Below are 23,638 nucleotides of genomic sequence, written 5' to 3'. Positions count from 1 at the left end.
AACCTGGTCTAATAGATCCATTGCAATAGTTAATTGCTCAATATGTCATTTAAATGAATAGAGAAAGCAGAAAGAATAGCATTTTTCATTTGAAATAAAGTGCTGACATTTAAAAAGCTAAAGAGAGTTATTAGTTTGAAAGCACAATGAGCTAAAGACTAAAACATTAGAAAAGTAAATTGTATCAAGTAACAGAAAAGGCTAACCAAGAATTCTTTGAATTTTCAAGTAAACTAACTTGCTTTGATCTTTGATTTGCTTTGTGATACCAATTTCCAGGTATTAACTGACGTTTTACTTAATGTAGCATATAGCTCAGTGACTAAACACCAAAAAAACTATAACAGAATACATACATGTCTGAAAGAAGTGTGTGGTGCAGCACTTGATGCTGTTTCTTCTAGATACTCATCCCAGTTAAAATCTGTATCTTCAACACTGGAGCCATCATCTACAAAAACATAACACACAATTCTACATGAAAGATTCTCATAAGCAGAGTGTTGTAGGGTCAAGCAACAGGTTTACTTTGTTAATATCTCCAACAGAAGCAAGTACGTATTGTCCCCTGACTCCAAGTGATGAGATATACCAAGTACTGGCTATAAGGGAGTATGTGACTCACTCATCTTCCTCCCGTGTGAAAGTACTGGTGCTTGATTAGTGGCCACCGTCACATGGGAAGAGTCCTCAGCCCTATGTAAGCTCCAAGACCTGAGGTTAACAGAAGCTGTAAGGAGTAACAGGGAAGGGAAGTATGTGTATTGGTGCAGCTGTCATCAAAATCAACTCATTCTGTTAACTATCTCTGTTTAACCCATATTAAAAGTATTTGTTTGTGAGTTTATTTGAAGTTTAAATGTCCATATCAAATTTAGAAGTGTCAGTATGTTAGTAAATTTACTATAACTCTATGACTTGGAGTCTGAAAACAAGGAACATACTCAAGTGAACAATAGCAGTTCTTTGATCAATATTAATTAACAATGTTACGGTAGGGGTCACTGTGCGTGATGACTAAAAAAAAGTTGTACTGTGATTACAAAGGTGTTAAACCTAGGTAGACAAAGACTAATAGAATAAATAATCATTGGACTGGCTTATACAATAGAGGTGTAACACACACATCAACATACAGTACATGGATAACAGCACATAACTTACTGGAATGCAGTTTCATAAATCTGAGTGATTAATACCAATACAATATTCTCTATTCATGAACCTCACTATTGCTGGCACCCAGGGCTCATGTCCTATATGTCTGGTTTGGCCCCTGGGTGACAAAGCCATTGCCATCTACGTTCTCTGCTGCCGTGACTGCCAGACATTGTCTACGGGGATCTGCAGTTCTGTGTTGATGCAAGGTGGGGGACCTTATGTATAGTATGCTGTTCCTCCTCAGTCCTGCTGCCCCTGTGCTTTTCTGTCAGTAGTAGGGACAGGGGGAATTGAAATGGGTAGAGGGACAGCAGAGTGATTGACTGGCCAGTAAAGTAAGTGACATCTAATGTCTGTGAGTGAGGGTGTATTTATCATTGTGTGTGAGTGCATGCCATTGTGAGAGTGTAAATGTAAGTGACTGTGTGTGTATCATTGTGTATCATTGTGGGTGAGTGTGTTTTCAGAATGTTCCATAGGGACATATCTGTGTTAACAATAAGAGGTTCTGTGGGCTGGGCTGTTTATACCCCTGACCCTTGCACTTAGTACAATACATACTCCTGCACTCAGTATGTTATATATTCATGACCCCTGCAATCAGCACACTACATATTCAAGATCTCTGCTCTCCATATGTTACATACTCCTGACCCATGAAATCTGTAGCTTACATACTCCTGACCCTTTCATTTTGTGCATAACATATATATGACCCCTGCACCCTGTACATTACACACTCCTAGTCCCTGTCAATGACATTATTCAAATATGACCATGCGGCCATGTTAGATCAAGGACGTTTCCAATATTCACACTACTTTGTTAGGTGCAGCTGTGGGGTGATAAATTCCATGGTCAGAGTTGATTGGACTGATGGTCTGCCATCATGTGACAGTTTTTCGCAGGTTTGGGCAAAATCTCAGTTTGGCCCACACCTTAGCTCATCCTTACTCCCAACCCCTGCACTCTGTACATTATACAAGTACATGTAAAGGGAATATATTTCCTTTAGTTTTAAACAAAGTAGTAGAGAAGGGTTAAAACTCCTCTCAGATAATTTTTCAGTGCCTATGTCCAGCTAGAGAAATGTCCCTTCATTGAGATGCAACAGGAAATTAAAGGTAATCTTTCCAAAGTGAACAGAATTCCAGTCTAAGAGCTGTCATTGGAACAGAAATTTTCCTCCCATTTTGCTCTGGTCATTAATCTAAAATGTCTGATTTCAGATCACTTTCTGTCTCTGTGACAAAGATTACCAGGAAAAATAGAGGGGTGACTCTCCCTAGCAGGGACACAGACAGCAATATTTTATATATATATATATATATATATATATATATATATATATACAGATTCTTCTTCTATCTGTATATATGAAACTGCTATCAGGTAAGATAGGATCGATGCCTATCAGAATATAAAGCAGAATTTACAATTACACGTAGACAAAGATGGTAAAAAAAATGATCTATTGGGGTACAAGGGCTACAAGAGGTGGGAGATTGAGGCTGATTTACTAAAGGTATGAAAGTTCCAATCAAGTAAAAATCCAATTTCTGTTTACCTTTTTCATCAGCACATGACTGAATAATTAAATGAATATTCACACAATTTACTGTGTAAAGATTTGCAGCTAACTCTGTAACATCCATCTAGAGTAGACTTTGGAAGTAATAGAAATAATAATAATAATATATATTACTATTATTATTGTTATTATTTTTAATTATAATAACATTTTTGTCGTATCATTGGTCCTGAAATGAAATCAGTTAACAGTAGGCCAGTACTAACAAGAAAATTATAATAAATAATAATAATAATAATTATTATTATTATTAGTATTAATAATGATATTTCAAATTATAATCAATTTTTATCAATCATATCACTGGTCCTGAAATGAAATCGATTAACAGTTGGCCAGTACTAACCAGAATGAAATGGGCTAATAATTACTGAGTTCAGAACTGCAAACTTGTTTCATTTAAAATGCAATCATTCCGTCTATTTTCCATGTGATAATAACATAATAGAATTTGTGGTAGTATAGCTGTATGTTACTGGAGTCAAGAAGAAGCAACTGAGAGATAATTGTTTTTACAAAGACTAATTCAAGTTCTTATATAACTCCATTATGTTTCAATTATGCACCATAAATGAGATTTCAACAACACTTCTATTACTTTATCTATGTTTAATGATGGAGTGATAACCGCAGAACATTTCTACTCATATCTCATGCAGGCTTTGCCATTAATAGTACAATTATGCAAATATTTGCATAACAATGTTAATGGTCTTAAGGCAGTAGTTTATACTCTAAAAATCTATATCAATTTGTAGTTGATGTTATTCCACTCCAATTATAATCTCTTGGCAGTTTGCCATTTGTAGACACTGACAGACACTGAAAATATATTTACACAGACTATATCAGAGAACAATGACAAATAGTCAGTAATAAATATTAGCATCTAAACTTGTCTATAGACATCATACAGCAGCCAGACACTTGAAAGTGAAGACTGAGATTGAACTCTGCAGTCACTTTGTTTTCTTATTCTGGGTCACAATCCTGCACAATGTCCTTTAGTCTATTTCGGTCAGTTGACCATGTCCACCGCGCTGATGCTTATCCGACAATGTTTTCCCGGAAACTGTATATGCCATCATAACCTTTGATACTGTACCTCATGACACAGCAAATAAATTGGCAACTTCAGACAAAGAGGCACCAGCTAAGAGGGCACCAACAATTTTCCTTCTTTGATGCTCACTATTACTAGCAGCGCACGCAGTGAATGATGAAAGTGATGCTTTCTGCCTGTTAGCTAGGTGTCTCATCACACAGCAGAAGCAAAATAATGTTACACCACTTTCACTTTCAATGCAAAACATGTCACTTTCACACCTGTAAGTGATGTAGTGTTTCCATTTTTTGTCTAACCCCTTCTTCAACCAGTAGATGGCAGTGTTTCTAAGTTCGTAGATGCATCTATGGTACTGTATACTCTATGTCTTTTCTCTGAATAAAAAGTTTCCAATTTCCTGTTTGCAGTGAAGCAGCAGGAAAAGCACAAACGGACTGTTCTGACATGTGAAATGTGTACTCTCTGTTCTTTAGGGCTATATACAAAATTTCTAACAACTCCAAATAACATTTACAAATGTGTATGCGTAGACTTAAACAGCCATATAGATACTTGATGTGTGTTTGCTTTTGTATGTTGATCGAAGTCAGACAAGTGTTTATGCGAAAGGGGCAAAATATAGATTAGTCCTATGTGAATTCAGGACAGAAAGTCAGCTGTCCTCCTGAAAATACTGCTTTCCAATATAAAATCATTGTTTTTAAAGGAAAACTATAATAGTTTTAAGATGTGTATACATGGATGTTTTTGTATGAACTTTTAACTATATGTATACAGTTTTGAGTTGCATAAAAATATTTAATACATGAGAAAAGATTCCCAGAGCACCGTGGCTTATTTTAAAAGACAGTACAGCGGCAGCTGACATTAGAGGACCACTTCGTTGGATGGAAACTTTGGAAAGAGCTGTCCAATAAAGGATGAGATACTCCTCTTATTTACATAAGTTTGAATTGATACACAAGTGCTGGTTGACCATTCTTATTTGGGGGGTCATATGATTCTGGTAAGCCTCCCTTTGTTGCACACCGAGGTGCTGTGTGCTTCATCATTAAGAAGTTTTGGTGGCATTTGGTATCCACATTTGTCATTTATCTTATGATTGAAGCACCACTGAATTCACAGTTTTTGGTTTCACATTTTGATTCCTTTATTTTTTAATTTGTGGTGACACATAAGAGTTTGATATATTTTACATTTTAATTTATCTTAGCACTGCACTATTGTTTTGTAAACCATATATAATCATTGACACATTCCCTTTAAATTATTAAATGAGTAAAACTAATTGGCTCCTGTCTAAGTTGGCCCTAGTATATGTATGTATGAATGTGAGTTAGGGACCTTAGATTGTAACCTCCTTGAGGGCAGGGACTGATGTGAATGCACAAAAAAACAAATAAATAAATAAATAAATATATATCTATCTCGTTCCGTAAATTGTCAGTGATATATATAAGTACCTGTAATAAAAAATAAACTAGTAAAAGCTAATTATAACAAGATTCCAGCACTACAGTACAACTCAGAAGACAAAGACATAAAGCTAAAGAACTTGGCGCAGAATGAAAAATGTGCTGTTATTTAATTGTGTCAATTAAATCAGCACTCTATCTAAAAATATTTCCTCAAGTTGATGAAACTTTGCAAGGCATGTCTGTAGGCTCAGCATGGATCTGCTGTGTAAGCAGTTCAAATCTATCTTAAGTTGGAAGCTGCCGACTTTCATTATCTTTAGCAGGCCATTCAGCTGATCCCTTAGGAATACATTTCAGAATGTACAATACAGAATAATCTGCACTCCCATGCTTCACTAGGTAATAGTTTAACCTGACAAATTAGATTGTAATCATTAAGTATGATGGCATTTACATTCCTATTGCTTCCTCTAATGATATTCGAACTGGACTTCTTTCAGACAGGAATATTTTTAAGCTTTTAAATTGAGAGAATCGGTAATATATAATTCATATCGCAAAGTAAAGTAAAGCCAGTTCTACACATGGTAATCTAGGGAATAAAATACATTACTCAAAAATATCACAAAAATAGTTCAAGACTGTATTCCAGTTCAGGTACTTTAAAGTCAACCGGTAATGAGAGGACCATGGAAGCTGCCATAGCTGACCTCTCTCAAAAATTCAAGTTTCCTGGCTGTGATGTTCAAACTCTCTTTTATTACTTTGAGTCACTGTCTAGGAACAGATCAAGATTCTACTCTGACTTTTGTTCTGAATTGGTGACCTAAAAAGTGTTCAAACCAATAGATCAGAATAACAGCAAGGAAATTATGGTTTTTAAGTTATATAAAAAACAGTGTTATGCAAACAACTGGTACTCTTGAAAAAAGTAAAATATACCACCTTCTTTGAATAATAATCTTTTGCAAGTTTAACTGTTATGTATGGCCAAATTCATTTTTGAAAAGCAAAGAGTTTTTTCACTTATATGTATACATCAGACTGGCGTGGGAGAGGCGGCTGCCCTTGGCGCAATGGTTTATCGTAGGGATGGGGGCACTTTCCTTCTGTTACAACGCTGACAGGATTAGTGATGGCAGCAGTGATTTTGACACGTGAGTGACTGCTGGCCGTAGGATCCCCTAAGCATGCACATCATGAAAGGGGGGACACAGTTTGCCATCTTTGCCCTGGGCCCTGGATGACCTAGTCCCAGTACTGCTTACAGAAAAATAGGTTTACAGGACGATTTAGTCAAGTCAAACTATAACACATCCATTATCTAAATGCTATCTGAAATGCAACTGGTTGACATTAACAGCAATATCAGGTAGTATATGGTATGCAGCATGATCAACTTTGAGCAAAAGGGCTGTATTTATGGTCTATGAGCATATAAAATATAATGCTGTACTGATTTGCGAACATTATTTTGTACATTCTGTACAAGTACCAAGAAGACTTCAGAATGGGATGCTACATGTTTCACTGTCATTAAATGGCAGAACAGTTGGAGCATTTACCCAAAGGTAAAATGAGCTGAAATCTTCCGAAAGTGATGGGGAATCAAAACTCTGACTCTCTGGGTAATTCTCCCCATCAGGAACAAAGACAGATATAAAAACCTGACTAACCTTTCTCATTTCATCAAAAACTAGAAAGAAATTCTGTACGATAAAGGAGAAAAAAAATCACAGGTAGTGGCCCAATAGAATCAGATTTGAATAGGGCCAGATCACTGCAAGAACAAAAAACAAACAAGGGCGCACTGTCATCGTGCATTACCGTGGTACACCACGTGTTTATTGTGTAATCAAATAGATATATACTCACAAACCAAAGGAGAATAAAAGTATGAATAGTCCGCAATGGCAGTCAATGCAATGCTGTGCCCTAATTAGGGATAAGCTGATGCGTTTCAGGAGACGAACCCCCTTCCTCAGAGCTGAAGTGTGTACACTCCTTTGGTTTGTGAGTATATATCTATTTGATTACACAATAAACATGTGGTGTACCACGGTAATGCATGATCAGAGTGTGCCCTTGTTTGTTTTTTGTTCATTAGTACCCAGATTTCTCAATCTTTGAAGGGCTGCACCTCCTCGTTTGGCATTCTGAATTCCTTCTAGTCTGCATGAGTATTTGAGCACTGTTCTCGTTTGTTTGTTTTTGGATTGCAACCGCAAGAGCAAGACCCTAAGGCCAGATGAGGGTCTAAGGGGGCCCATTCCTAGTCTTCCTTGCCACAGATATAGTAATCCACTGCCAGCAAGGGGGGATTTCATAGTCTTCCCTCCTGCTCAGCAAAAAAGCCATTGTAGAAGCCAAATATGATGGATGCAGAATGCAATTCTGCCTCAAGCTTCTGATTGGTGCCATCAAATCTATCCAGATGCCAAATATGTGATTACAAATCCCTTCAGCAATGCAGTCCACCTGCATCAGAAATTTACATGACAACATGTAATCCTGCCCCTAAAAGCTAGAACAACCAGTCAGAAACTGGGGTGCGATTTCAAGCTCCATCACGGTTTTCTGTGAGATGAAACCTGCTGCTTTATGGTGTTGGAGGGCCGTACTCTCTGCTAACAGGAAAGTAGAACCTAAGGAACATAACCATATATACTGTTTGCCAGCAGATCTGAACAACTGTTGTACCCTAGAAATGGAAAATACTACGTCATTGTTTGAAAAAGCTGAATGCTCCAAATCCTGCACTCCAGTACTGTGTTTGATACTCAGCTTTACCTATAGGAAGTGGCCAGATGCCAGGGTCCAAAGTACATATTTTTTCTTCTAATTTTTTTAATTATTGGTTTTTTTTTGGGTGGTGGGGGTAGTGCTGATTTATATGGGGCGAAAGGGGAAAACTGCCCTGGGCCCCCCTGACAGAAGGGGCACCCCCATTATACATAAAAAATTTAAAACAATATAAAAAGTAATTATATCAAATAACACAATACCACATTTATCTTAAAAAACACTTTCTTTTATTAAATGTATCTTGGGAAGTAATATTTTTCCAGTCATTATCTGTAAAAGCTTTTACTCTGGACTGGTATATTGCAACCACACATAGAGCGCTATGACTGTGTGCGTGTATGCACACATGACCTCACACACGGGACCTCAGAATGACGTTGTGGATTGCATTTTAAAGTCATTAAGAATTTAAACCATCTCTGTGTATAAGGGGCCCCTGAACCTGAAGTGCCCCGGGCCCCCCAAGGTCTAAATCTGGCCCTAGGAGGGGGCTTCCAGATAAGCAGACCTTGCATTTTTATACATGATCAGCTTTAAAATTGGCTTTTCTTCTCTCCCCTACAGAGGAAGTTCTGTGAAGGCTCAAGGTCACTTTCATTGAAATTTACACATGACAAAGTCTCTCCTTGCCCCTGTTTGACAAGGTTGGTGCCTGACAAATAGCTTCTTAGGCACCAGCCACATATTGCAACTATGATTTTGTTTAAAAACTTTGAGAGGGATCTCATCAATTGTGCTGTTTCTCCTTCATAGTCCAATCATAGACTTTACAGCAAGAAGGTGACCAAGCATAAAAAAGTCAGGACATCAAACTTGCCCTGCTGCTTGGCAGGCCTGTTTATGTCTCAGGACTCCATGGACAGAAAAATCAATACTTTGGGAGTATTTCAGCAATGTATTTAGCTGTGGAGTTCAGCTTTAATTGCAAGCAACTGTGTCAGCTATATAAACAGGGAATATGAATTCCCCTACTTATTAACACATTACAGCCCTATAATCATGCAAAGTATTAACATACGTCAATTATTTTTTTAAATCTATTTTCCTTACGCTAATTAGGTAAAGGAATCAGGTCAACTGAAAGATAACAAAAAGAAAATCTAGCAAGTGGACTACCCAACCTACATAGATGGAAATTCCCTTTTTCATTCCGATCTGCTTTGCTTAGATTTTTGCTTTTTTTAAAATAAAGCATTTGTATTTGTTCTGATGCATTAGTATTGAATATTCATGTCTAACAATAAAAATTGTCTCGCAGAATGAGGACTGATTATCTGTCATTATCTACATTTTGCAAGCCCTTTTATTAATGATGAAAACAGCTATCCTGCATACAATATGGTGGACAAGGGCAACATTTCTGCATATGAGCGTTAGCCTCTGAAGTCAATGGAGACAGATGCATATAAATTCAAGGGACCTACTTCAAGAGGTACAAATAAACATTCTTTTTAAAGGGTTCCTCTTTCAAAGTTCTTTGTCATTATTGTAAACATGACAACAAATGTTTGTATTTCTTATAGAATAGGTGACAAATATACAACATTCAGTATAATGTGTTCATATTGGGTCTCATTAGAAACAGCAAGAAAATCAGCAGCAATGAAAGCTGATTGCATTTTCAACAGGAAATAGATCAAGTTACCTTATTAAAGGAGGTTTGCTCTTGGCCATATAAGAAAGAAAATACTAGGAATAAATACTTTCACTTAGCTCACTACACTCCCTGGCTGCACTGTTCTACTAGAACCTATTTCTAGGGCTTCATTCACACGGCCGTAAACATTTTACTAAAGTTATTACACGTGTGTTCTAGGAGAAAGGTTTCTGCGTAATGAACAGTAAAACACTTGCATATAGATGCGTTTAAATGATTAAAGACTATTTTTTATTTTATTTAATTGAATTATATTATTTATTTAATTTATTTAGACTTAAAGTGTTACTAAACCCAGGACCCTGCATTCACTATATCTGGTCTCCCACAGTACACATAACATGGAAATGCAATTATTTTAGTAAATATAAACTGCTAAATACCTTTTCTCATCATCAGTATATAGCAGTCATGTGACTTCTATCACTGGCTGATAACTGGAGTTTTCACTCTCCTATGACTGTTCTATGAGGCTGCATGACCCCTGACCCTCTGTCTGGACAGTGATGATTGGCCCTTTGCTGATCACTAGCACCCACCCCCCAAAAAAAACCAACTCTCTAGCAATACACACCAAACTGAACATGTGCAGAATGCCTCCTAAGGCTCTGTACTATCAGCAGATGGATTGAGGACTGTGGAAATAGGGGAGGACTGGAGAAGACAGGATCAAACAGCTTGTTCACACAATGCAGAGGATTAACCCTCTAGGTTTCACAGTGAGCATAACAAGCATGCTTTACTGCATATACAGACTGATTTTACAGTTGTGGATTTAGTAACGCTTTATTTTACGTGCTTACAAAGGCATATACATGCATGTAAAGTGCATGCTCTTAGTACAGTGATGAGTTCATGTCACTCTGCTTTCTCTTCCTGTCATCAAGCTTCTTGTTAGCACATTAATTTATTGGCTGTGTGTGCTGTTTCTTCCTCTCATATTCCAGCCCTGCTCTACAGGGAGTGGAAAATGCTGATACCAAGTCACATTCTAATACATACGTTTGCATTAAAAAAATATACCAATGTATTAATGATTACAGAACTGCATTAATGGGTGTCTTTTACATCTACTTAGAGTTACGTTTTAAAGTAAAACTTTTTTCATTTTGAATAGAGTAAGGGAGGGTGATAACGCCAATCTGTTTATTTTTTTACCATCTGTTTTCCAGATTTGCCTTCACTTCCTATCATATAGCCAAAACAGAAAGTCAGAGGAAGTCCTTTCAAAGCGAGGGAATTCCTGATGGTCACCAGGGTCATCAGAACTAGTGTCCCCATTGGAAATTCCCCATCTATTTCTATTCTGAGATCAAACCCAAAATGTAGGATTTTCTTTCACTTTCGGCGATAATAGTTTACAGGAGGGTGAATCACAGACAGCAAAATATACCTGAGAGGTAATAAAATCCACCACCACCCTCATCCTTTTGCAACTGTGCTGCTAAATAAGTCATCCAATAAAAAAGGTATTCCACTTGGTTATGGTGAATTGGCCTACTCATGACACTTTGGGTTAATTTAACAAAACTGGAGAGTGCAAAATCTGGTGCAATTCTGCATAGAAACCAATTGGCTTCCAGGTTTTATTGTCAAAGCTTAAGTGAAGAACCTGAAAGGTTTTTTTTAGCTTTGAATAGAGTGGAGTGGGATTAGAACACCAGTTAGGTTTTTTTATTGATGTCTGTGCCCCCATCATCAAGATTCTCTCTCTTTATTTGTCCTGTTTACCATTATCATTGAGAAATCCCACATTTTGGGTTGTCCCCAGAAAAGTATTAGAGGGGAAATCTTCAAAAGGGGACACTAGTTCTGGTGACCTGGGGGTCCCCAAGAATTCCCTTAATTTGGAGGGTTTTCTTCTCCTTTCATGTTTGGCTATAGGACATGAAGTACAGGAAAATCTCTGCAATGGGACATAGGAGGCGAAAAAAAAGTCTGACAGGGGTTATAACCCTCCCTTACTCTATCCAAAATGAAAAAAATGTTTTGCCTATACAGTAGTTCTACTTGAAGTTAGAAGCTGATTGGCTACCGTGCACAGCTGCACCAGATTCTGAGTGCACCAGTGTTTGTACATTTCCCTCAATGCTCCTACAAGTTCGGAGTTTCAGTTCTTTCTTACCGTTACTATGCTTGATGCTGTTGATAAAAAAATAATGCTGTTTTTCAGTCTCACATCCATTGTAACGCTTTCTTTATGATAACACATTTATATAATCAGCTGCTGTCCAAAAGTCCCAAAAGGAAGGTTTTTTTTTTCATCTGACTGTCTGAACCGAATCTGACTCACTTACAGACGCCAATTTTTTTTTTAACTGTGACTAATACATGTAGAATAGAAGACTTGCAATATCTTTATGGAATTATTACTCATAAACACTGTGCAGCAAAATTTTTTTTAAATAATTAGTTCCTTATGTTTTAAGAGTATCAGAAGACTAACCAGGACTGCAAATTTTGCTGAAAAAAAACTACATTAGTCATTTCTTGCAAGCCACAACAACGCAATAGCAACCCTTTATTTCTTTTACTAGTAGAGATGTCTTAATTGTGTTTGAATTTGGCTGGAACATTCCAAAATTAATAGTCTTCAGTATGGCCTAATAGAAAGGTATATGCAAAAAAAAAAAAAACTTTCATTAATGTAGGGAAAACTTTTGTATAAAGATACAAATATTACTGCATTGTTGAATTTGATTGAGACACCAAGGAACTTTTCAGTGTAGCTTAATACTTGTGTTCATTAAGACACAATACAGTGGATATTTGTCACTAACTCTAGCAAATTAAAAATCAAAGCATTTTCAACGAGGCCGGTCAGCAGTCATTTACAAAGAGAAAATTATTGCAGTGTCTTTCTGGGCTTAGGTTTTTAGAAGCACACTCAAAGCAAGTAGGAAATTATCCAATACATTAAAAAAGTGACAGCTAGTTCGGCCAATTAATTAGTGGTAGCAATTGCTGCTGTCAGTGACTGTAAAGCAAAATATAGGAAATGATAAAATTGACAGCAAATAATGACAACTGGCATATTAAAGCAATGTCATGCACTGCTGATGGACTGCAAATGATCTTCTTGTAAGAAGAACACTGTGTCTAATTTAGATAAACACTATGCACACTGGATTCTCTATGACGCCTTTTCTGCTACACTGTAAAAAGCCACGTTTATGCTTACGTGTTCTCATATCTAGTGTTCATGCATGCTATTGGCCAGAATATGCAGGTCAAATAACGCATGTATTAACGCAAAAACATGCATAAATGCACCTAGTGTTTACTTGAATTAAAAGTGTTTACATTTTATGGGGTTGCACTATGATCTATTCCTTCTATCTTCGATCATATAGAGGGAAGAAGGTGAGTGCATGGTGCACCTACCCAGAGATGGGAAACACCACAATATAGTCGGCACAGTGGAGTAATACATATTACTGTTCACCATAATTTGGAGTCACATATAATTTGTTTAATGTGAGTGGATATTGTAGCACGTTTAATTTTTGGTTATATAAAACGGTGTTGCACTATGGTATGTTTTTGTTTTATTTTGCACAGCTCTGGAGTTTAAAGAGACATAATACGTGGGAGGAACACATCACGGATCAGGAATTTGGAGACATATTTTCCTTATAAAGTGTTTTTGGCCTATTATAACTTATAGGTCAATGGTCAAGTGAGCAGAGAGAGGGACCACAATTCAAGCACGGTGTTGATTATTGCTGGATGTCAACACAACATATACTGGATTGGATGTTCATTATCATAATTCTGTTACACATTTCTTTGGAATGTCACGTTATGTTCTCAAAATGTATGGTTTTATTTAAGAGGAGATAGCGCACCACATTTGTTTCATTTATTTAATTTTGAGTGTGAGTACACCAGAGTAGTGAGTGCAGCAGTCCTCTTCCCTGATATTATCACTTTAATTGGAACGTAGCAGTGCATAAGTCTTTACCATTTGCAAACTCCTGTAAATGCCTAGAGTGTACATAGACACCTAGGCTAACATGGAGGTGCAATTAGATTGTAAGCACCATAAGCAAAGCCCTCCTATTCCCTCTGAATTGAAATGGATTGCAATTGTACTGTTCCCCTTTATATTGTAAATCGCTGAGTAAACTGTTGGTGCTATATAAATCCTGTATAGTAATAATAATTTAGAGGCAGAGAGAAAAATTTTGAGCTCAAATGTGCACTACCTCAATAACCTGCTCACACACTGAGGATGATGACGATAATTCAGAATAGAAAAGCACATTTTAAAAAGTTCTTAAAAAGATAAATACAGATTTCCGGATGTCTGAGTATAGTAAGCAGTTTTTAATTGATTGGACTGGGCATCAATGAGGTGTAATCAGTTGTATGTGTAGAGAGAGACTAGCACATGTGGACTAGCACATGTGTTACTACAATGACAACATAAAGCCCATTGTGTTGGAAGACACAACCTCTAACAATTGTCAAAGCAGGATTGAAAAGGTAGAGAGGTACACATGATACAATTTGTTTTTCGTTCAACACAGTGGGCTAAATGAAAAAAAATTAAAAAAAGGAGAGGTCGCCGTCATAACTATGCAACATTAGTGCTGTGATCTCCACCGCTGAGTTACTCTGTTTTGACAGGGGGACTGGTTGCCCTCCCCTTCCTGCCAGAACACACTGACCAGCACTCACAGCCACTGGCTGGTTTTCCAGCATGCCTGTTCAACAGAAGCCAGACGTTGGACCGGCTTCGGTCGAACAGGCTGCTGTACACACTAGGTGAATGTCGTCCAGTTTCTGTTGAACCGTCTGATACCGGACAATATTCAGCCTGTATATACCTACCTTAAGGGAAGGCAGCATAGGGAAACTCCTTAAACCTTAATCCCACTTTGACCCCCCTATTCACACTGATGCGGTGTGGGAAACTCAATGATTCCTGTGCTTCTTCCATACTGTACAGCAATTGCACTGCATTCTGCAGTCTGCTATGTCAATGGAAAGTTAACGACTCCCCAAAAGCAGGTCACAAATGCAAAGTATTTGCCAAAACAGGATCACTTGGGTATAAGCACCCATGTGATCCGGTTCCAGTGCAAATACAAAAAACCTGCCCGCACCTTTTGGATGCGGATGCAGTGCAATTTGAGCCATTTAAAATGAATGGGCTCAAATCATACTGCACAGAAACGCATGTGATTTGCATAAGAATGCAGTGCGATACCTGTGCAGTTCGCAAGTGGTTTACAGTGTGAACCTAGGCTAAAATGTTAAAGAAGGTTACCATGTTGCAAAATTTGGATATTTGGACACACTGTTTACTGCAGCCACAAGACCAACCTATTGATCAATGGAATACTCTGTATTATTCTTCTAAGAGAGTATATATAGATGCTTGCTGGGCTTGATATGACAATATTTTGATTGTGGTCCTCCTGGTGTCCTCTTTCCCATCTCTAGTGGTCATGTTATGTACACTGGTATTCTGCCTATTGTTACGGCTTATTTTATGAAAAGTCAGTTATATTTGGTACTTACATATACTGTATGACATAACATACTGTATACATATTTTCTCACTATTTCTTTAATATGAGCCACTAAAAAATTTAATAAATGAGATTAAACATAAAATGGTGAAGAATATTTGTTCATGCTGACCACTAAATTTTAAAACTCATGACATTGTGAATGCTGGCCTGGGTCAAATTCCAAACCTGACAAAACAGTTCCCTCATAACTGACAACAATTTATATAAGACTTTCCTTTAGTGCAGCTCAAACATGGCTGTGGAACTTGACCTGAATCTACACTTAGCAAAAGAGAATGATTTTAGTTGAATTATATGAGGATGGCAGCAAACAAGTTCAAAAATAGGATGTTCAATGTATTTGTGGAACAAACTTCCACTAAGAGGCATATGGACCTTCACATCTTCTTTGTCAGAAGTCCAGGATTGTGCCAAAAGCAAGCCTTTATAGTAGAACTGGTGTACCACTTCAAGGTTCACAACTAGTTTTATTCTTCGAGGGGTCTTCAAAAAGTTTCCGCACATATAATATAAATGCACACTTTATTGTCAAAAGTATTGGGGCTCCTGCCTTTACATGCACATGAACTTTAATGTCATCCCAGTCTTACTCCGTATGGTTCAATATTGGGTTGGTCCACCCTTTGCAGCTATAACAGCTTCAACTCTTCTGGGAAGGCTGTCCACAAGGTTTAGGAGTGTGTCTATGGGAATGTTTGACCACTCTTCCAGAAGCGCATTTGTGAGGTCAGGCACTGATGTCGGACAAGAAAGCCTGGCTCACAGTCTCCGCTCTAATTCATCCCAAACGTGTTCTATCAGGTTGAGGTCAGGACTCTGTGCAGGCCAGTCAAGTTCCTCCACACCAAACTCACTTATCGATGTCTTTATGGACCTTGCTTTGTGTACTGCTGTGCAGTCATGTTGGAACAGGAAGAGCCCACCCTCAAATTATTCCCACAAAGTTGGGAGCATGAAATTGTCCAAAATGTATTGATATGCTGACACCTTAAGAGTTCCCTTCGCTGGAACTAAGGGGCCAAGCCCAACCCTTGAAAAACAACTCCACACCATAACCCCCCCTCAACCAAACTTTACACTTGGCACAATGCAGTCAGGCAAGTACCATTCTCCTGGCAACCACCAAACCTAGACATGTCCATCGGATTGCCAGAGAAGTGTGATTGGTCACTCCAGAGAACACGTCTCCACTGCTCTAGAGTCCAGTGGCAGCCTGCTTTACACCACTGCATCCGATGCTTTTCATTTTACTTGGTGATATAAGGCTTGGATGCAGTTGCTAAGCCATGGAAACCCATTCCATGAAGCTCTCTACGCACTGTTGTTGTGCTAATCTGAAGGCCACACAAAGTTTGGAGGTCTTTAGCTATTGACTCTGCAGACAGTTGGTGACTTCTGTGCACTGTGAGCTTCAGCATGCACTGACCCCGCTCTGTCATTTCATGTGGACTACCACTTCTTGGCTGAGTTGCTGTTGTTCCCAGTTGCTTCCACTTTGTTATAATACCACTAACAGTTGACCATGGAATATTTAGTAGCTAGGAAATTTCATGGACGGACTTACTGCACAAGTGGCAACCTATCACAGTACTTTGCTTGAATTCACTGAGCTCCTGAGGGTGACCCATTCTTTCACAAATGTTTGTAGAAGCAGTCTGCATGCCTAGGTGCTTGATTTTATACACCTGTGGCCATGGAGGTGATTGGAACACCTGAATCCAATGATTTGGTGGGGTGTCCCAATACTTTTGGCAATATAGTGTGTATATATCTTTAAAAAAAGTGCAGAAACTTTTTGAAGAACCCTCATAAAACAGTATTTCTACTGAAGACTCAACAGAAAAGCTACTAGGTTTATTGACTTTTCACAATGTCTGGAAATCCACATAATTTACCCACTAGAGAGGAACTAGAAAGGAAATTGTTTCTGAAAACTGCTGTTTTTCCCCAGTAACAAAAATATAACAGAAAATTACTCTTCTTAAAAGTCAACAGTAAACACCATGTAGGAATCAAAATCCTAGATATTTTTTTTTTAAATAATGGATATTGATGCTCATGAGCGATTTTGCTTCTTCTGTGAATACATATACAATATTCCCACTGTTTTACTCTGTTTGGAACAGCTACTGTAACATGCCATTCCTTTTACTATACAGCACTTGTGTTCTTTTTGCTCAGATACAACTAAGCTCTATGACTTTTATGCTGTAACATTTGCTAATCACAGCACACTCTTTCCAAACAAGTACACCATTATTCCTAACCTAAATGTGAATTTTACTTTAGTATAAAATACATTCTGTGAAATCACAGACATCCACAAACAGAATGACTAAACAAGACCAAATGCACAAAGACTGTAAAAATGTCTTCTATATTTGCATTTCCTAATTTATTTACTCTGCTTATCATACAAGCTTGTACTGTTCACCTACAACATTAAAGTGAACTTTTGGCTATTTTAAATGTTTTAAATCAAACGTTCTGCCTAAAAAAGCAGATACTACAAAATATTTTCTACTTACTAATGAAAAGTTAAAGAGTGATTTACTAATATTTTACGTGCCATGCATAGGTGTGGTAAAGCCGAAAACATACCCATAGATATTAGAAGATTTTATAGGAATTCAAGTATGCAGTAAGAAAATATTCTAGGTCTATGGAGACTCTAAAACCTGTGTAGATACTCCCTGACCAACACACATCAGGAACCAGATTGGTTGGGATAGACTTCCTCTTTCTTTTCCTAATTCAAGGTATGTCTGCATTGTACTTAGAGGAACTTGGAGTATATGCACAGCCAAACCTTTTTATTTTGTCTTAAATTGAGTAGGGAAAACTTAAACCTCCTTTCTGTTTATTTTTCTTTAAAGTAGTATTAAAGTATAAGTAAAGGTAAAACATTTTTTGGATAGAGAGGAGAGGTTTTAGAACATTCATCAGTTTTTATTGATGTCTGTTTCCCTGTTAGGGAGATTCACCCTTTCTATTTGTCCTGTTTACCATTATCATTGGAAAATGAAAGTAAAAGATAATCCCAAATATTCAGTTGTCCCCAGAAAAGTAATAGAGGGGAAATCTACCAATGGGGACACTATGTCTGATGACCAGGGAGTCCCCAAGGATTTCCCTTAATTTGTGGGGATTTCCTCTCACTTCCTGATTGGCTATGGGACAGGAAGTGCAGGCAAATCTCTGCAATGGGACAGAGGAGGCGAAAAAAAAAGTCTGACAGGGGTTATAACACTCCCTTGGTCTATCCAAAATTTAAAAAACGTTTTGCCTATAGTTCTACGTTAAACCCTCAGCATTGTGTAGTTTAACACGTTGATCACAACGAAACAAAATTCCACAGTAAAATATTTGCTAATATTACAACTTGCTGATGGCTCCTGTTCTGTCTGTTCAGCTTCTGTGAACTTCCAGTCTTCACAGGTAAGAGTTAACAGTGGACAGTGAAGTCTTTTAACTTCGAGAAGCGAGGTGAGAGAATGAGGGAGGAGCAGGAGAGTGCCTTGCCATGCTAGGATTTGGGGTTGTGTGTTTCTATTGATGAACACAGTGTAGGGACTCTAGTCCTTGCATGCAATGGTGGCTTCGTAGGATGTTGCAAGACAAAATGGGCCACCCTGAAACAGGAAACCTGGAGGATACCTAGGGCAAAGGCCATGGCACCAGCCTATCTGGAACATAGGCAAGGATTAAAATATAAAGAAGCTGCATACTCAGTATGTTACTAAATCAGCTTTTGAGAAGAACTGGAAACTGTGGATGTAATATCACTTTAAGGAGAAATGGACACACCCCCTTAAAAAAAACTGAAACGGTTTCTTTAAATTCTGATGAAATGAGTTGTAAAGCCCTTTCCCCCTCACCTAATGATAGTAGGCAATAGAATTGCAATTATCGCAACCATTAATCTTATAATACCAGTTTTAACTGAAATTCAAGATACTATTTAAGAGATCATCATCACTAGATTAATAAAAAGATGAAAACTACAGATCTTTAAAGTGTTTGTAAACCCTTACATATACCCAATGAAGTGACTGGCCTCAGGTGATACAAATCCTACTATATAAGCTGTATTTGTTTATCTGCAGTATTCTCTTCTCTGCATCAGTTCAAAGTGCAGAATTTATAAAGCTTTTCTGAGATGTCAGAAAAAAGGTGGCGGGGGGCTGAAGTTACACTCTGCAGAGCTCAGTGAGGAGAGCTCTGGGAGCAGATTGGAGGGAAGTGACACACCCTTCACACAGCACACAGGGACAGATCTGAGGCTGTCAATCAACTGGAGGTCACCTTCTTTTTCTTGGTGTCAGGAAAACTTGTCAGAAGTGACTCATGCTAATTGACAGAAACAACACTTAGCGCTCTTAGTACACACTATAGATGGATATGTTTTGTTCATATTTCAGGTCTGAGGTTTACAACTACTGTAACAAAAATGGCAAGTTCAAACCCCCCCAAAAAAAAAATATTGCGCTGTGCTGAAAAGCAAATCACACTGTTCCCTCACCTCAGCTCACTCCAAATAAAAACTGACAGATTCCCACATGCTAAAATAAAGCACATGCTGCAGTGTAAATGTGCCCTAAACAGATTTAAAGTAAGTACAATCCAAGCACATGCGTTCCTGCGTTAAAAATGGCAATGTGTATAAGTGGGTGCAGCTGCGACCGTCAGCTGGAACCGAACAGAATCAGCAAGGCAGAATGTCACCAGCACACCGAGGATCACCAATATGGGTCCAAACGTTTTAACAAACAATCACATAATTACAGCAAGGCAACGTTTCACAGTCTCGCCGGACATCTTCATCAGGCATGTGACACAGGCACATGACTCCGAAATTTGCCTTGCTGTAACTATGCGATCATTTATTAAAACTTTGCTATACAGATTTAAAACCAAACTCTGTGCAGCTATACATAATTACCATTTAAAAAAAGATACGTTTTTCATAACAAATTGGTAAATACTTATATTTTTTTAATACACCTAATATAAGTACCTGAGCCCCTGAGGATGTCCCATTGTGACAAAACACGTAGTGTGAAGCTTCCAGCTGCTGAAGTCATCACGCATGCTGTGGTTTATACAGGTGATGGCTAAATCTAAAATTGTCGAAGTGTTTTAAATTTGCTGTTAATAAAATACCCTTGGGTGATCTGTACTACTCGGATATTCTTTGTTTTTTGGGACATTGATAGTTTCATGCGATACTGGTAGTGGAAGCAGTGCTGTGATCCATTCATAAATTCTGTACACTACTGACTTCTATACTTCAGGGTCCATCCATCTGTTAAGCCGTTGATTTAAAAGTGGTGGTGGTGTTTGATCTGGTACTCACAGGAGTTTTACTTTTGCTGCAGAAAGCTGCAGCAAGCAGATTGGACTCATGAAGCAATATACAGTATATGGGACATACTTTTAAAGCACAGTGGTGAAGATTTATTAGTTATGGTCACAATGGATGTCTCATTACTACTGCTGCAGCAATTATATTTATATTAATCTAAGTACCTGCATCTGCTTTTATGTTTGCTTCCTGTTATCCGTTACACAGTGAAACTAGATGAGGGAGAGTCAGTATTTAGCACTAGTCAGGCTCTATTGCATTTCACTGAGCATGACAAAAGGAAGAAAATTTGGAAAAGCTTAGAGAAGACCTCATCAGAGAGGACCTACTTCTACCCTTCCAATCATATGCTAGGCTAAGCCTTTCTCTAAGGAGAAAAGTGAGATTAGTGCCATGAAATGATAGTTCGCAAGAGCACCTTGACCACAAAACAGAATTGTATATATTTTGACAGGTGAGACAGCTCATTCATATGTAGTTTAACCACTTGCCCTCCAGAAGATTTACCCCCCTTCCTGATCAGGACATTTTTTGCATTACGGCACTGCGTTACTTTAACTGACAATTGTACGGTCATGCAACACTGCACCCAAATGAAGTTTACGTCCTTTTTTCCAACAAATTGAGATTTCTTTCTGTGGTATTTGATTGCCTGTGCATTTTTATTTTTTGCAATATAAAAAAAAGTCGGAGAATTTTGAGAAAAAAACAATATTTTTAACATTTTGCTATTAACCTCCCTGGCGATATGATTATTTCAGATTTTTGGTGCTGAAAGCAGTAACATTATTTTGCATGGAAATTTGGCGTTTTATATTGTAGGCCTGTAATTCTTAGGAATAACTCACTGAAATCTGTCCGAACAAGAGTCTAGTAAACATCCCGGGTAGGAAAAACTTGAAACACGAAATCATAAATTATAATTTAATAAATAATCATAAAAAATATAAATATAATAATAATAAATTTAATTCAATAATATAATCAAACCAAAAACACTGAAATTTGAAATTTAGTGCCAAGTTTGCACATCGCTGAGCAAAGTCGCAAAATCGTTTTCAGTGTCTGATGACGAATTTCCCCACTAATCATTATCACTCAATTCTATTTGCCCGACATTCAGCTTTAGTTTACTATGCAGTGCAGTAAATGGTTTGTTTGTCAGACGCTTACCTGAACCAATCAGTTCTCGGCTGCCATAGACTGGGCTGTTGGATTTTTCCATAGAGAGATTTGTCTTATCTGCGTTTACTTGTATGCCTGAAGTCCTATTCTCCATCATTGCAGATTTTCATTATTTTTCTACTTCATTCTAGTGCAAGTTATTTCTAAAAGAACATAAAACGGAAAGGTCAAAATAATTTAGCAAAAGAACTTTCTTCAATTATAACACATAGCAAGCACAGTGTGGAAATATAGATATTTCTAACAGTCGGTTGTCATTTGCAGTATAACATTCAGCTTTTTGCTAATATCATGCATGGCTGTAATAAAATATCATTACATTTTGTTTTATTAAATTAGGATCAGCATATCTTCCAGTGGAGGCCCTGAACACACTGACACCGAAGAACAGTATTTCTTGCAGTAATCTTCAAAAGGAAAGAAAATGTTCCATTATTAAAATCACTAATTTAACATGAGAGTGTAACCTGTCACAAACTAAAAGGAGTAGAGCTCTACATTCTTGGCCTGGCCTTAGGTGTTAGGAGGGTCAATCTGACTTTCTTTAGGACCGCAAAAAGACATAGTTCCCACTTAAATCCTGTCGAATGGCTAGCATATCTGATGTGTTTGTAAATTTCTTAAATTAATTCTGGAACCCAATGCTGGTCTTAGGTTATGTGTTATATCTTCTATTCCTATGTCTTTCCCATCTTCTCTCATACATTTTACACCTTTTAATGTATAGTTGTCATTACAATAGTGTGGGGACCACTACCAATGACCTCCTTCTAAAAGTTCTATCTGCCTAACTCTCCATGGCTTCAATTTATAGTGAACCTAAAGTGAAAAAACACAACCGCTCTCCAGTTCAAATATGAAATGCTTAGCAGTCTTGCAGAAAATGCTGCTTCAGGATCAGAGGGTATCCAACTTGTAGTCATAATCAGAATCTTAAGGCTATGACCTCAAACTAGCAGGAGGAACATTCAAAACTGACCTTAAAAAGTATTTTTCTTATTCAAAAAATGTATTCACGTTTTCCACACATATACAGTGTTGTATGGGACGTAAATTGTCACATTGTAACCAATCACACGCACGTGTTTGGTTACAAAGTGCAACTCCACTTATAAAGCAAAAAGCCTATTTGCCATTGTAAATTTAAAACATGCTTGACACAAACAGAACATTGGGCTGAGATGGAAAAACAACTGCAGAGTCTAAAAGACAAAGACACAGACAAATCGGGAGAGTTTAGAAGTATGTGGCTACTCAGACTGGATTACTGTTAAAACATCTGCAAGGCCAAGCAGAATGAAATAGACCATCAGAAATCAGAACATATGGACTAATATAGTCATTCCTTATGCTGCTGGAGTGATAAAAATGCTCAGAAGGCTCTTTAACACACGTTGCATCCCTGTGTTTTTTAAAACTCAGCAATACATTAAGACCAAGACTTGTACGTTCAAACGACTCAACACCCAAACACAAGTGAAATATCTTGGTATATACAGTACAGTTTGGTGAGGTAAACAAAGACCTGTACATTGGGGAGATAAAGCAGCCTCTCAACAAATGAACGGTTCAACATTGGTGGTTAAATTTTACAGGTCAAGATTTTCCTACATCTTAAGAAAAAGGGAGATTCTTTTGAGGGCAGTGAGATGCACAGTTTGGACAGAGAGGATGACTGGTTCACAAGAAGTGAAGAGGCCATCTACATCAAACTGGAACAACCTTCAATGGACAGGCATTGAGGCCTTCAACACATCTGTCTTTTACATATACTGCCATTTGAAATCTCTACCCAGGCATTTTTATAACCGTTCACACCTTTAATGGAAGGATTAACACCTATAAAG

The 23,638-nt window shown here is 37.7% G+C and overlaps 1 protein-coding gene across 3 annotated transcripts in view; it reads right to left on the bottom strand.

Moving 5' to 3' along the window:
- LOC149462367 (scm-like with four MBT domains protein 2) overlaps positions 1 to 23,638 on the bottom strand; it is a 245,553-nt gene that overhangs the window by 124,332 nt on the left and 97,583 nt on the right. For all 3 annotated transcript variants that reach the window (XM_089676863.1, XM_089676862.1, XM_089676865.1), the window contains exons 2-3: positions 21,780 to 21,934; positions 357 to 451 (exon numbers count right to left, since the gene is read on the bottom strand). In XM_089676863.1, the coding sequence (XP_089532989.1) occupies positions 357 to 451; positions 21,780 to 21,888 (204 nt within the window). In that variant the 5' untranslated portion in view covers positions 21,889 to 21,934. The remainder of the gene's footprint in view (positions 1 to 356; positions 452 to 21,779; positions 21,935 to 23,638) is intronic.

Source organism: Staurois parvus, unplaced genomic scaffold, assembly GCF_062004578.1.
Source record: "Staurois parvus isolate SC_StPar_1 unplaced genomic scaffold, SC_StPar_1.0 ptg000175l, whole genome shotgun sequence".
Classification (NCBI taxonomy): domain Eukaryota; kingdom Metazoa; phylum Chordata; class Amphibia; order Anura; family Ranidae; genus Staurois; species Staurois parvus.
Note: the sequence above shows the minus strand (reverse complement) of the source record. Positions and strands in the feature narration are given on the sequence as shown.